This window comes from Myotis nattereri, assembly GCF_964212035.1.
Source record: "Myotis nattereri genome assembly, chromosome: 14".
Taxonomy (NCBI): domain Eukaryota; kingdom Metazoa; phylum Chordata; class Mammalia; order Chiroptera; family Vespertilionidae; genus Myotis; species Myotis nattereri.
The window spans coordinates 29,682,702-29,697,949 of record NC_138089.1 but is presented as its reverse complement, the minus strand read 5'-3'; the positions used below and the strand labels follow the sequence as shown (position 1 = coordinate 29,697,949).

The 15,248-nt window shown below is 43.6% G+C and overlaps 1 protein-coding gene across 5 annotated transcripts; it reads left to right on the top strand.

Annotated features, from left to right (window-relative positions):
- RNF7 (ring finger protein 7) lies at nt 1-7,293 on the top strand. 5 transcript variants are annotated; one of them, XM_081105735.1, is made up of 5 exons: nt 287-528; nt 4,261-4,308; nt 4,969-5,017; nt 6,005-6,103; nt 6,279-7,293. In XM_081105735.1, the coding sequence occupies exons 1-4, from the start codon at nt 361-363 to the stop codon at nt 6,061-6,063; spliced, it is 324 nt and encodes a 107-aa protein (XP_080961861.1). In that variant the 5' UTR covers nt 287-360; the 3' UTR covers nt 6,064-6,103; nt 6,279-7,293. The 5 variants fall into 5 exon arrangements, with proteins under 5 accessions (XP_080961862.1, XP_080961863.1, XP_080961859.1 ...); XM_081105736.1 differs by lacking the exon at nt 4,969-5,017 and having other exon boundaries at nt 1-535; XM_081105733.1 differs by lacking the exon at nt 4,969-5,017 and having other exon boundaries at nt 258-528.
- Nucleotides 7,294-15,248: the final 7,955 nt, after the last annotated feature.

The following is a 15,248-nucleotide window of genomic DNA, read 5'->3' as shown; positions in this document are numbered from 1 at the left end:
CCGTAGGTTTCGCGGAGGCAGAACGCAGGACACGTGCTTCCTGCACAAAGTGCACCAACCACCACGACAGGACACGCGCCAGCGAGGGGCCAGGCTTTCGCCGCGGTCGCCCCCGGGCCCTCCGGCCTCCGGGCTGCCCGACACGCGAAGGGGCGGAGGGCGGGGTCAACGGCGGCCGGGCGCTGGCGTGCGGTGACGTCACGGCCCGCGCCAGCCAATCGCGGGCGGCGCCTGTAGCCGGCTCCGCGGCGGCCGGCGGCCTGCGGGCGGCGCTGTGGCCTGTCGGGCGGCCCCACGGAGCCGCCATAGCCGCCGGTCTTCCCCGACCCAACGTCTCCGCGCTGGCTCCGCGCCGCCGCCATGGCCGACGTGGAAGACGGCGAGGAGCCCTGCGCCCTGTCCTCTCACTCCGGGGGCGCGGGCTCCAAGTCGGGAGGCGACAAGATGTTCTCTCTCAAGAAGTGGAACGCGGTGGCCATGTGGAGCTGGGACGTGGAGTGCGATACGTGCGCCATCTGCAGGGTCCAGGTGATGGGTAAGCGCTGCACGCGAGGCCGGGGACGCGCGGAGGCTCGGAGAGCCCGCGGCCCGGAGGGTCGGCGGCGGGGCGCCCTGCCCCGAGCGGGAGAGCGGAGGCCGCCGCCCGGGCCGTGGGGTCGCCGGGTGCTGGCGAGGGGCACGGGCAGTGGGGGGGGGGGGGTGAAGGTCATTTCGGGGAGCGATGGGTGTGACCCAGGACACACTGGGAGGAACCGACTCGGTTAGTGCGGCGGCCCCGCCCCGACTGTGATAGCGGGCCGCGGAGGGGTGGCGGCGAGGGCCTGGGGCCGCGGACGGGTGGCGGGGGCCGGCCACACACCCGAGGGATGGGTGCTCCGTCACCTTCCGCCGAACGACTCCTGGGTCCGCTCCCGAGCTGCGGGGACGGCGTTGGGGGGCCGCCGCCGCAGGCCCGGCCTGGGAGTCGGGCTGCTCGGACCGGCCCCACGCGCGCTCGGCCCCCGAAGCGCAGGGCGGTGCCAGAATGTTCCCGTTTCGTGGGAATTGAGTAACGGGAAGCCCCTGACTTAGACACACGGACCTTCACCTCCCCGCGGGCCCTGCCTGTCGCAGGGTGTCATCCCCTGGGAGAGCCCGCCCTGCTCGGAGGCAGGGCCTCTGCGGACGGAGCGCCCGCGTCCACCCAGAGGTGCTCCTCCCTCCCGTGGTTCCGAGCGAGCCCTCGCGTGACCGCCTCGCCCCGGGTCGCCGCGTCCGGTTTCTGTTGGGAGCGCTCGGGCCACCTGGGAAACGCGGTGCCGCCGAGCCGCCAGTTGCAGGTTTCAGGAGGGCATTGCCATGTAAGATGCCCCGAGAGCTTCTCACCTGTCCTTTCCTGAGGGTAGGCGAAGAAAACCGAGGTTTCTGTCGTTTTAAAACTTTGCGTCTTGCCCGGAAAAATGCGAGAGCTGGAGAACATAACTTAAAGGAGAACGGCGCTCCCTTCTTGCGGGAGGAAGACTCGCAACCCAGCAGAAGCCAGAGTTCCTCAGTTTACCCTCCTTAGCGTGCCCGCTAGTCTTTTATGCAGAAGGACTTAGAGCAGTGGGATCCAGATACTGTTTATGTTTTATTTTCGAAAGAGCTTGGTTTCAGACGCGATCCACTTACGTTGCACATTTAGGTTTAAAAAGTACCGAGCTGATGGGCCTGCAGCACAGTCAGTCCCCTTACCACGTACCTTATGCCTTACTTCACCGCTGGAATCGTGTGTTCCCCTTCGGCGTTTTTAACTTACCTAGGTGACTTCACTTTTTGTTCTTTAGCAAGGCAGGCTTTGCTGAACATTGTGTCACCTAAATTTCCTTTAGGTTAAAAAGAAGAATGTTCCTAAAAAGGCATTTTATTCTTCTCCCCAAAGGAAAAAAAAATGTAAACTAGGAAGTAGAAATATGGAATTAAAGTACTGGTTGCTCTCTTGCAACAAATAAACTGTCCTTGGGACATTGAAAGTAAGTCAGAGTATGGTCTGTAAGTAAATCTCTGAATTACGCTTATAGCTCTGATTTAGACGATCAAACGCTGACCTCAGTAGATAAAAAGCCCCACAGTTTCAGATTAAGAAAAGTTTCTTTTGATGACGTTCCTAATATCTGAAACAGCACGTTTGACTTTCTAATGATAGCCAGGTTCTGCTGCTGTGGATTACGTTGCCGATTACAGCAGCTGTACTTTGAGCTCTGGAAGGTGTTCTGGGCGGGACCTTTGTATTTTGTTCAGAGGTGTTAAAATCCACTTGGAGGTCAGCTGACAGCAGGAGGAAGTTTGTTTTTCAGGCTTCCCAGCCCTCACCCTCATCATTCTAAAAGGTGTTAGTGTTATTGTACTGCTTAGAAATGTGCTGTTTCAGATATTAGGAACGTCATCAAAAGAAACTTCTTTTTCATCTGAAACTGTGGGACTTTTTATCTACTTAGGTCAGTGTTTGATCGTCTAAATCAAAGCTATCAGCGTAATTCAGAGATTTCTAGACCCTACAAAAAGAGCCCACTTAATCCTATTTCCTTAATATTTGGAATTCATCTCATACACAACTGATTTATTGTGACTTCTTGATGCAAGCTTTGCCTGTCAACCTATTCCGATGTGGTTAACACTCTTGGTTTCCACTGTCCTCCCTTCATACTGAAAGGAGCAAGGGCTGCTGAGGCGGAGAGGAAGGCTTTTGCTTGTGCTGCCAAGTTATAAAGAGCCAGAGTAACCCTTCATGGCTGTATGTTAACTTGGACATTTCACACAACCCTTTGGGGCCTTCTTTTCCTCGTTTGTGAAAGAGGCACTTGGGATCACAAACTCTAATTCTGTGATTGCACAGAACCAGAGCCTCGTCTTCACGGCTACATCGGGATCCTTAAGATACTCAGTCGTTGGCCTGTCTGTCTCCCTATTTGCTGTGAAGACCAGGAATCCAGACTTCGTCATTTTGGTGTCCCTGTGCATATAACTCCTTCACAGAGCAGATTCTTAGTAATTACGGAGTTGAAGAAAGTCTTAGGAGGCAATGTTGTTTTTAGTCCACACTGAAGAGGCCCGGGTAGTGTGTTTTTTTAGGGTAAAATCATGCAGAGAGAAGCAAACAAGAGCCTGTGCATAACCCAGTGTAAGAACAGGCTCCAGCTCCACCGTGTGTCTATTTTTACTGAATTATTTTTCTCCAGTTAAAACTTTTTTTCCTGTTGGTTTGAACTTCCGTTACCCAACTTTGACTCTTCTTCCAGCTAGTGAATGAATCCATTTAGTTAGTCCCTAAAATAATCTATTTTACCTCCTTCACCAAGCATGTATGTTCCGTATTACCTTCTTCATCAAGCAACCTAGTATACTTTAGGTTCCCATTCCTAGTATTAACTCCCAAGTAATTTATTAAAATATTTTGCCATTGTTGGTTAAATGGGCTCAGACTTAGTTTGTAAAGGAAGCATTTTCTTAGAAGAAGAAAAACTCCTAGTTTTTAGAAAGTATTTGTAATTAATTTTAATTTAATATTTATATAGATTATACAATCACATAATTCAAAATTTTAAGACAGTATACAATGAAAATGCCTTCCCACTCAGTCCCCTCCAGGTAAACTCTATTATTAGTTTCTTGGGTATCCTTCTAAAGTTTCTTTATGTATGTATAAGCAAATACCAATATATATGCATGGCTCATTTTTTAAATTTTATTTATTCAAGTATAGTTTACATTCAGTATTATATTTTGTACAGCAGCATAGTGGTTAGATAATAATATACTTTACAAAGTGTTCACCCCAATATTTCCAGTACCCACTTGGCACCATGCATAGTTATTATAGTATTGACCATTCACTATCTGTAGTTTATATCCCCATGGGCATAGCTTATTTAAAAGGGTGTCTGGAAAATAAACTACCCCTAAGGTTGAGCTATATGAGCATGCCCAGTGAGCTTATAATAACTTCTAATAGAGTGAAGTATTCTCTAGTGGTTGCATCCACTGGCAGGACATCTTTTCATCAGAGCTTGTAAAAATAGAGGGTCAGTAACCCTGGTAAAATTGCTCCTGGTCAGAAGTAGATTAGTAGAGTGCCTTGTACTTTATTCCTGTTTAAACAGTTATGTTCAAATGAGAAATTAATAGAATGAGCCTTTTATCTCCATCTCTAACCCTTTGGGCGTTTTTTGACTTTGAAGTGTCTGGGTTTTAAAAATTGGATTCTGAGCATCAGAATGAGAATTGCTGTTTGTTTACTTTTAGATGCCTGTCTTAGATGTCAAGCTGAAAACAAACAAGAGGATTGTGTTGGTATGTTGTAATTTCATTCTAATGCTTTTTCAACTGAAGGTTTTCTCTCAGTGGGGATGTTTGAATTTGCTATTAAGATTGACTTTATCAATACACAAAAATAAGCTGTAAAGCAGTAATCCATTATTAATATAAAATGTGTTGGCTCTCAGAGGCCTTAATAGAATTCATCTGCAAGTTTGTTTGTTTTTTTTTGTCTGTAATTAAGAAGAATTGGTTATATAAGTATTCCAGACATGGGCATAGTAAATATTTTGATAATCAAAAAAATGAATAATCCTCTTCTATTAAGAAAATTATATAAGAAGGAATTTGCCAAAGCATCATTAAAATTTTGAGTATGTTATAAGTCAGTTTTGGTAGAGTTTCATTCTACTAAAGCATTTCAGTTTTCAGTACACTTATGATAGAGTGTTTAACATTTAATTGAGATAGAAAAATTGTCTTTTTTTGAAATATAGTATGTATGTGTGTGTGTGTGTATATAGATATATATGTCTATATATCTATATCTATCTATCTATATATATCTATATCTATCTATATATATATATCTATATATCTATATCTATATCTATATATATATATATATCTATATCTATATCTATATCTATATATATATATATATATATATATATATATATAAAATTTTCCTTATAGTCTTGGACTACAAAAGTTATCTTGGCTAAATGTTTTAAGCAGTTCAAAGGTATGTATATCCCAGTTCTTGAAATTATCACTTCTAGATTGCTTTAAACGTTTTTCCTAGAATGAAAAGTTATCTTTGTACTTTGTGCTGGTGTGGTTTACAGAATATGTTTTTATTGATTTTTTTTTTTTATAGAGGGAGGGAGGGGGAGAGAGAGGAGAAGGAAGAGAGGGACGGAGAGAGAGAAAGTGAAACATCAATGAAAGAAAGAAATATCGTTACCTCCCATACCAGGAATTGAACCTAAAACCTAGGTATGTGCCCTGACTAGGAATCGAACCCAAAACCTTTTGGGATACAGGACAATGCTCCCATCAACTGAGCCCCCTGGCCAGGGCTTATATACAGCTTTTTATTAGTAATCTATGCCATTTTGATCAAATCCTGTTTCTTTCTTCTGAAACACTAGAATGATTCTTGTTTTCTACCTTCTACAGCCTATTTTCATAAGAAGTTTTTTTCTTTTTTATTCCTATGTCTTAATTGTTCTGTTACCATGTAGCTCAGATGGTCAAGCAGGGGACAGATGAAGCTCACATTTCAGATTGTAGTCCAGATTGTGGGTGATTTCCCTTAGTTTAAAATTTTTCTTTCATGCTGTTTTAACAAACACATTAATTTGGTAATTGTGGGGTATAGACCATCTTTCTTTGATCACAAAGCGACCTCTTTCCAGACAGCCACTTTGAAAATTTCATTGTCTGTCACATGAGGAATTGCACTGCTTATTGATGACAACACAATTTATCAGCACTTCTAGGAAACAACTCAGCAGATATACAGCTGATAATATTTAGAAGCATGTCATCTATTCATAATACCTACTTATGAACTTGAAAACACTTAAAACTCATATCTTAATAAATAAAAATCAGGAGGATATTTTTTAGTAAAATAAAGCCAAAACATCTCCAAAGTCAGTGCATGACTGAGAACTCAGGTCTGGGATCTAAGGAAGACTCAAGTCCTTTAATCTCCTAACTTCAGGAAGACAGCATATGGAGCTGTATAGGAACCAGGGCCACCACATCATTCACGGATTCTAGAGCTGTGGTGGGACGTCCCCTAAGCACAAACCTTACACATGTAAGTTTCTGTTTCTTTACAGGTAGAAAAAATTATTTTGACCAATTTATCATCTTTATTTGAGATTATGAACCATGATTATTATTCATAATATAAAATAAGCTATATATTTGAGCTCGGTCATTTAAATTGAAATGTTTAATGTCAAATAATCTTTTTCCCCCCCCCCTTTTAGTGGTCTGGGGAGAATGTAATCATTCCTTCCACAACTGCTGCATGTCCCTGTGGGTGAAACAGAACAATCGCTGCCCTCTCTGCCAGCAAGACTGGGTGGTCCAAAGAATCGGCAAATGAGAGTGGTGAAAGGGCTTCTTAGTGCGTTTGTCCAGAGCCCTGGTGGATCGCCTTATCAAGTGCCCTACAACGACCAGGACACTCTGGAGGACTAAGTCTTCCAAAAGGAGGAGATGGATCTTTGGTCCTTGAAGGCTCATCCAAGGCATTGGGTTAGCATTTTGTCAGTTTCATTTTCAGAAATTCTCTACAATTAAGAAGATAATTTATTAAAGATGGTCTTTCCTATCTCTGTGGTATGTGTCACACTGCTTAGAAGTGCTATAAAGGAGGAGAGAACTACAAATTGAATGACCTTTATAATTTACTTATTGATATGTAAGGGGCTGTGGAAGCAGTTCCGTTGGAAGAGAACTTTTGCATGCTTTAAGGTTGATCAGTTAAAAAAAAAAAGACAATGTTATAACAAATAAAATGCAGTTTAAAACCCAACTCTTATCCTTAATTTGTTCTTGATACTTATTTTAGACAGGAAAGGGGGTGATTCATTAAATATTTATTTGATAGGACAATTTTAAGTTTGGGCCAGAGAGCAGGGTAAATAAGATTTCATCGTTGGGCATATAGGATTTTGCTTGTCTTTTAGGTTATCGTTCTCTATCATTGACTCATCAAAAAACCCTAGATCTGCACACCTCACTGTTCAGTCATTCAGTGGGAAAGAACAGGGGTATTTTCAAGTTTTAATCAGATTATGGTATAATTTAACTGTGTTTCAGGTGTACTGTTAATAAGGGGGAAATGTTTACCACTATAGCATCGGATCAAAAAAAGTTTATTTTATTACACAGTGTTTTAATAAACAGTTTATTCTGTTTACTTCATTTAAATTGTCATTATTGCAATTTTATGCACAACCTTAAACTTGATACTAATAAACTGATTTGTCAAGTGAATGCTTTTATTTCATTAGAAAAAAATATATGCTCTTCTACATATATATATATATATATATATATATACATATATATATGTGTGTGTGTATATATATATATATATATATATATATATATATATATATATATAAAAGCCTAAGTGGCTGTTACAACTGGAAAGACCGGTCAACCAGTCGCTATGACATGCTCAATGCAGGAGCTGCCCCCTGGTGGTCATTGCTCTCCCACAGCCAACCTCCCGCAGTCCCTTCCTCCTGCCAGTCAGCCAGCCTGATAGGCCTAGATCGCCGGCCAGTCCAAGGGATCCTACCTGTGCATGAATTCATGCACTGGGCTTCTAGTTGGTAATGAGAAAGTTTTAAGTTTATTATCTAGAAACATAAAAGTGTAAGAAAATCTTATCCCACTCATTCACTTTAGTGAAGGTTAATTTATAACAATTTATGAATCTTTACATCTAAGTAATATGCATACATAAAATATGAAAATCTATATATATAAAAGCCCAAGCGACCAAATGACTGGTCGACGGGTTGCTATGACGTCCACTGACCACCAGGGGGCAGACTCTCAACGTAGGAGCTGCCCCCTGGTGGTCAGTGTGCTCCCACAGCTGGAGCGCTGCTCACTGACGGACAGGTGTAAGCCTCTCCTGCCTCCGCAGCAACACTACCAAGCGGCAGCAGTAGCAGGCGCAGCAGGGCTGAGATGAGCAGAAGCAGTGTGTTGCCTGGGCTCCAGCTCCTCCCTGGCCTTCAGCCTGATCCCCATGATCTTGGTCTGCGGGGATTGGGCCAAAACCGGCAGTCTGACATCCCCCAAGGGGTCCCGGATTGCGAGAGGGCACAGGCCATGTTGAGGGACCCCACTGGTGCAGGAATCCATGCACTGGGCCTCTAATATAATAAAAATTAAAATTCTGTATGCATTCACAATGGCTATTACTAATCAGATTTCTCTGGAAATTTTTGCTTATATATTTTTTCACTAGAGGCCCGGTGCACAAAAATTTGTGCACTCGGGGGGGAGGGGGAGTCCCTCAGCCCGGCCTGTGCCCTCTCGCAGTCTGGGACCCATCGGGAGATAACGACCTGCTGGCTTGGGCCTGCTCCCGGGTGGCAGAGGGCAGGCCCAATCCCTAGGTGCAGCCCCTGGTCGGGCTCAGAGCAGGGCCGATTGGGGAGTTGGGGCGCCGCCCCGTCATGCACAGAGCAGGGCAGATTGGGAGGTTGTGATGCCACCCTCAGTCACGCTCAGGGTAGGGCCAATTGGGGGGTTGGGGCACCGTCCCCTGTCACACTCAAGGCAGGGTCGATGGGGAGGTTGCGGCGCCACCCCGTCACGCACAGAGCAGGGCCAATCGTGGTTGGGGCGCTGCCCCCGTCACACACAGAGTAGGGCCAATCAGGGGGTTGGGGCGCTGCCACTCTCACACTCAGGGCAGGGCCGATGGAGAGGTTATGGCTCTACCCCATCACACACAGAGCAGGGCCCGTGGGGGGGGGGGGTTGGGGAGCTCCCCCCTATCAGGCACAGAGCAGGGCCCGTGGGGGGCGGGGTTGGGGCCCCGCCCCCTGTCACAGAGCCGCAGGGCGATCGGGGTTTGTGCGCTGCCCCCTGTCACGCTGATCCCGGTGCTGGGAGGCATATTACCCTTTTACTATATAGGGTAGAGGCCTGGTGCATGGGTGGGGCTGGGTGGTTTGCCCTGAAGGGTGTCCTGGATCAGGGTGGGGGTCCCCACTGGGGTGCCTGGCCAGTCTGGGTGAGGGGCTGAGGGCTGTTTTCAGGCTGGGGGTGACTGAACTCCCAAACGCTCCTTTTTTTCTTTTTTTTTATTCTGGGCCAGCTTTACCTTGAGGCTTGGCTCCAGCTCTTAGGCCTCCGTGCAGGCGGCTGAAAGTAGGTTTCTGGCCTTTGCTTACAATGTTGCGAATCTGCTGGCTGAAGTCCGGCAGTATTTGTTACAATGCGGCGAACGTTGGTTTCCTCCAACAATCCTCCATTACTGAGGCAAGCAAGCCTGCCGGCCACCATCTTGGCTGAGAGTTAATTTGCATATCTCGCTGATTAGCCAATGAAAAGGGTAGCGGTCGTACGCCAATTACCATGTTTCTCTTTTATTAGTGTAGACAAGTGCCACTGAAAAAAATTACAATATCCTACATAATAAGTGTAATATGCTAAGTGTCCAACCTATCAATTGACCATTCAGTCAACCGTTCAACCAGTCGCTGTGACGCACACTGACCACAAAGGGGGCAGACGCTCTAACCATTATGTTAGCTTGCTGCTGGGGTCTGGCTGATCGGGACTGGGTGAGAGGGCCAGACACACCCTGGAGCCCTCTTATGGTCCCTCCCCGGCCATCTGGCCAACCTCCCATGGTCCCTCCCCGTGCCAGCCAGCCCCCATCACCCCAATTGGGACTGGATGAGACAGCCCTGATCGCTGGCCAGACCAAGGGACCCCACCTGTGCATGAATTCATGCACCAGGCCTCTAGTATAAATATGTTTTGACTATTTGGATGTGTTGGTCATGGGCAATGATCTATTTTAGCAGCTTTTGGACCTTTTTAAAAAGTTGTATCTATAAAAAGTGAGCCAGCCTTAACTGGTTTGGCTCAGTGGATAAGGCGTCGGCCTGCAGACTGAAGGGTCCCAGGGTCGATTCCGGTCAAGGGCATGTACCTTGGTTGTGGGCACATCCCCAGTAGGAGGTGTGTAGGAGGCAGCTGATTGATGTTTCCCATCAATGTTTCTAACTCTATCCCTCTCCCTTCCTCCCTGTAAAAAAATCAATAAAATATAGTTAAAAATAAAAAAATAAATAAAAAGTGAACCAAATATTTGGCTTTAAAGTAAAGAGAAATACTAAAAATGTTGAGTTATTTTAGTGTGATAGTATGTAAATGAATGAAATGAGGATGGTGGTAATTGATTTTCCACAGGAAACCTGCCTGTCTGCCACCTAACAAAGCTTTCTTTCTATTACACATCATCCTCTGAGGATAGGAAAGGAGGAGGGACGGGACAGAGCAGCACTGACCCTGCCCGCCCTGGAATGGTATCAGCTCATCTGCAGAGCCATCGGAAAGTTGCAGCCAAAAGAACAAGTTGTGACATCTAATTAGGAGACCCAACGCAGAAGCTATGCATTGAACAGGTTTTCTGTCTTTGTGGTTAAACGGTGTTGAATTTTATTTTACTAGTGTATTGGGAGCATTTGTCACCTTTAACTATTTAATTTCCCATCTATGCAAGTTGCCTTGTATTACGGCTGGCATCTGAGTCAGTAAATTGACCCTATCAAACCCATTACTTCCTTTTATAAAAAATGTCCCCTTTACTATCCTGAAGTGACATTAAAATGTATATAATAATTGTACATAGCCGAAACCGGTTTGGCTCAGTGGATAGAGCGTTGGCCTGTGGACTGAAGGGTCCCAGGTTTGATTCCGGTCAGGGGCATGTGCCTGGGTTGCGGGCACATCCCCAGTGGGAGATGTGCAGGAGGCAGCTGATCGATGTTTCTCTCTCATCGATGTTTCTAACTCTCTGTCTCTCTCCCTTCCTCTCTGTAGAAAATCAATAAAATATATTTTTTTAAAAAATAATTGTACATAGAATAGAAATAAAGAGGAAAGAAATTTATAATCCTTTATATTTCAGTATGTAAATGCTTGGGTATAATTACATCTGAAGACTATGTGTGTAAGTGATAATAACTCCATATAGACTGTTGTGATTCAGAAACACAAACATTTCCATTGATAAGACTTTTCCCCCTAAATTGGTGGATCGTACATAGTAAAGTTCTGAACAAATACACAGTCTTGATTTACATGTTGTGTGTTTGGAAACAATGAATTTTACTTAAAACTATGCAAAACAGCACTTTATACTATATGAAAACATTAGTTTCTAGGTTCAGATCATCATAAACTGATTTTTCTACTACATGAATGGGCATTGGGAAGTCACACAGGATGCTGAACTATGTTTCTTCACGTGAGATTGTTCCACATGTTGTAAGACTTTGAACTGTCCTGGCCCCCACCCACCAAATGCCAGGGGTGCCACTGATCGTTGTGCCACCCAAAAGAAAGCTCACGTTTTCAAACATCCCCTTTAGAAGTGGTATTGGCTTATCTGGGAGCACTGTTAAAGTGCTTGTACAGGCAATTAACTTGTATACTTCGTGCCACAGTCTATGAGAAACATCCTAAAATGATAGATACAAAATAAATCCTATAAAACCCTAAGAAGGGTTCTGATTTTTGAGTAGCTACTAACCTAAAAAGAGTTCAGAGAAGCAAATCTCACTGATCTATGTACTCCTTTAGAGGCAAACAACTCCTAAGTTAGTCTTCAGTGCCTAGGACATATATGGTTGGTGAACATTCACTCACTCAGCAGTCTTCGGGGTCTAAAGAATAAGCTCAAAGTTATTTTATTTGACTGAAGCTAATGTAGAAGCCATTAGGAACAGAAAGGAATGTTTAAGTGTTCCTTTAGAAGTTTAATAGATGTCTGATAAGAAAGGTAACTATTTTTAAAATCCTTTGTTGCTTTTTAAGTTACTGCCAGGGGCTGACTTCAGGTAATGCTCTGAAAAGAAAATTAGAAAATTTTCATGTTTACTTTAGTAAGCCCTTATTAAAAAAAATAATAATATTTAAAGGGAAAATATTACTGATTGGATATAAGGAAAATTAGAATTAAAGTACAAATAGTTTTAAAAACTTGAGCTGCTTTATATTGAACATGTGAATGATACATGAGAAATACTTGCATGGAAGTTCCTCCTCTGCCATTTTTACATCATTCCATTTCTGTTAGGTTTTGTTCAATGAAGTACATCTTAGAGAAAAAGTATCTTGTCTGCATGTTGATACTCTGATACGCTAGAGCCAAAATACCTGGACTTGAATCCTAGTGCCACCATTTATTTGTGTGACCGTGAGCAAATTACTTCACCTCTCCATACCTGAGTTTCCTCATGTATGATATCTACCTTACCAGATCTTTTTGAGCACTGGAGACTAAATGGTTTATTAATACGCTGTAAAACTGAGCATAATTCCCAGTACATGGTAACTGCTGTTATTTTATTCATTTTTGGAAGCTCCTTTAATAGAATTGGCACTTTGAAAATAATGTTTTTAATTATGGGTAAAGCATTCCTAATTGTTCTTAATAAGGATTTTGTAAGAAGTTAATTGTAAACATGTTAGAGTATTTATAGCACTGAGCATCAGTGAAGGATGGTAATGAGGCTTTATTAACAAAAACAAAAAAAGAAAGAAAAAAAATTGTCCTGAGAAATTTAAACTGTTTGGAAAGATCTAAATCTAATGCTCTTACCTAACCTTCTTATTTTGGCCATTGCTGCCAACCTCTGCACAATATTCAGATTCTATCTTTTTAAAAAATATATATATTTTTATTTCAGAGAGGAAGGAAAAGGGAGAGAGAAAGAAACATAAATAATAAGAGAGAATCTGATCTGCTGCCTCTTGCACACCCCCTGCTAGGGATTGAGCCTATAACCCAAGCATGTGCCCTGACCTGGAATCAAACCATGATAGGTTCATAGGTCAATGCTCAACCCCTGAGCCACAGCAGCCAGGTTTAGCTTCTCTAAAGGAATATGATCAGTCAACAGAATACTGCCTGATGTGACCATATTCTCAACAACAGTTTAAAGAGCTGGATATTGCGCAACAGAATTGAAAAGACAGGTCACAAAAGAAGGCGTACAAATAGGCAGTTAGCACGTGAAAAGGTACCCAACATTCCTCATCAGAAATGCAAGTTAAAGTCACAATGAAATACCTCTGCACACTCCTTAGACTAGCTCAAGTTAAAAGACTGATAACACCAAGTCTTGGGGAAGATCGGGGGGACCTGGAATTCTCTTAGATTGCTGGTGGGAGTGAAAAATGGAACAGCCATTCTGGCAAACAGTAAGGCAGTAAAGAGTTAAATATACATCTACCCTAAGACCCAACTATTCTATTCCTAGGTATTTGCCTAAGAGGAAAGAAAACATGTCTACAAAAAAACAAATATTCAAAACTGCTTTTTTTTTCATATTTATAATAGCCCCAAACTGGAAATAACCCAAGTGTCTGTCAACAGAAGATTAATAGTATATTCGTAGAATGAAATACTACTCAGCAGTAAAATTTTAAAAAATAAAAAGAACAAACTACTGATACATGCTACAACACAGGTGAATCTCAAAACATTATGTTGAGCAAAAGAATGCAGGAATAAAAGAGTAGTTAACAGTAGGAGTGTGTTTATATGAAACTCAAGAACACGCAAAACGAATCGATAGAAATAGAAGAATGGTTGCCTTTTGGTGAGAGCATTGAAGAGGGCACAAAAGCTTTTATTGGGGATGGAGATGTTCTATACATTGGTTTGGGTGATAGTTACATGAGTATATCCGTTGGTCAAAACTCATCTAACTATACACTCAAGATCTCTCCAGTTCATGTAAAATAAATCTGAATTTTTATAAAAGTGATGATATTCTTTAAGACCACATCCAACACTAGTTTACATTTGCTACTAAGTGGAAAATACAAGAAAGTGCATTAATGACTTATGAATGGTTGTTCCATTTGCCTTATTGTTCAACTCTTCACGAAAGCACTCAAATCAAAATAATTGTGTTTCTCATCTTGTTCTGGTCCCCTGGGGAGGTAATCTGAGAAAGCTCCTTGGAGTTCATTAGAAATGCTACATTTTCAGGAAGTTTATCAAAATGTAGAAGAAATAAGTAAAGGAAGAGGTGACTCTTCCTTTTTTAAAGGGAAATTTTTATTCATTCCAACTCTCTTCTAGAACATTTTTCAGGGTTTTAAATGTATAAGGCAAAAATTTTCGGTTAGCCTGAAATTCCTCACTGAACTCTGAACTTGTAGCTTTTCTAACAAGGCATTTAAATCTTAAGGATAAAAGATACGGAGTGGGGTCTTTCCCATCTGTTATGTTTCACAGCCCTGAGGCTGTAGTGTGGGGTTTCTGTCGGACAGATGGCCCAGAACTGAGATCTTGTGCGTACACACAGACAGCGAATAAAACTCAGGAGTGCTGAAGTCCTCCCAACGCCACAGCCCTGCTGTTCGGAGCTTAGGTGGGTGTAAAGTAAAAGGAGTCCCCACCCGCAGCCCTCAGACCCACCATCTAACCACGAAAATGCCTCAGGTCCTCCCAGCTCAGCGCAGGCCAAACCTCTGCCACCTCTGCCCACGTGGACCAGGTGGGAGGGGCCCAAGTGCTCTGCATAAGACCTCCCACAACTCAGTGGCTCAGTGGGTCCAGTGGTCTCAGTGGTCCAGGGGCAGCTCCAGCATCCTACGTGCCCACTACAGGCCAGCACCCCTCCCTGCCCCAACACAGTCTGGCCACCATCTGCTTGAGACCATCAGCCTAATCCTGCCTTCATCTCCAGCTAGGTCCGTCAGACAACACAAGAAAGGCAGGCTTTCCAGGTCACCTTGCTTTTTCTTAAATCTAATCCCAGCTCGTTCTTTACATCTCCTTTTCTTCCTCCATCTCCACGCCTCTCCAACTTCTGAAACCCTTCCTCTGACAATCATACCAACACCATTGCCTCCACCCTCCTCCTCTGTAAGTTCCCTCCTCTCTTTTTCTAACACTTGGTTCTCACCTGAGAACAATGCTTCTTCTGCAAACACTCCTGTTCCCCTCAGATCACTGGACCTAGCCGTGGGCAAGATGACTTCATTTCTTTTCATTCCTGTCTCTCTCCCTAAAAACACCACTCCAATCTCATGCCATTAGACCGCCACTCACTACAGTCCTCTTGGAGCCCCACATTCACAGCCCTTCATCCCATTAGGATGCTGGCTCTGTACCCTCTGTCTCCCCATCACTACTCTTTGGATAGCCTTGGTGATTTCAGTATTCACAGAGG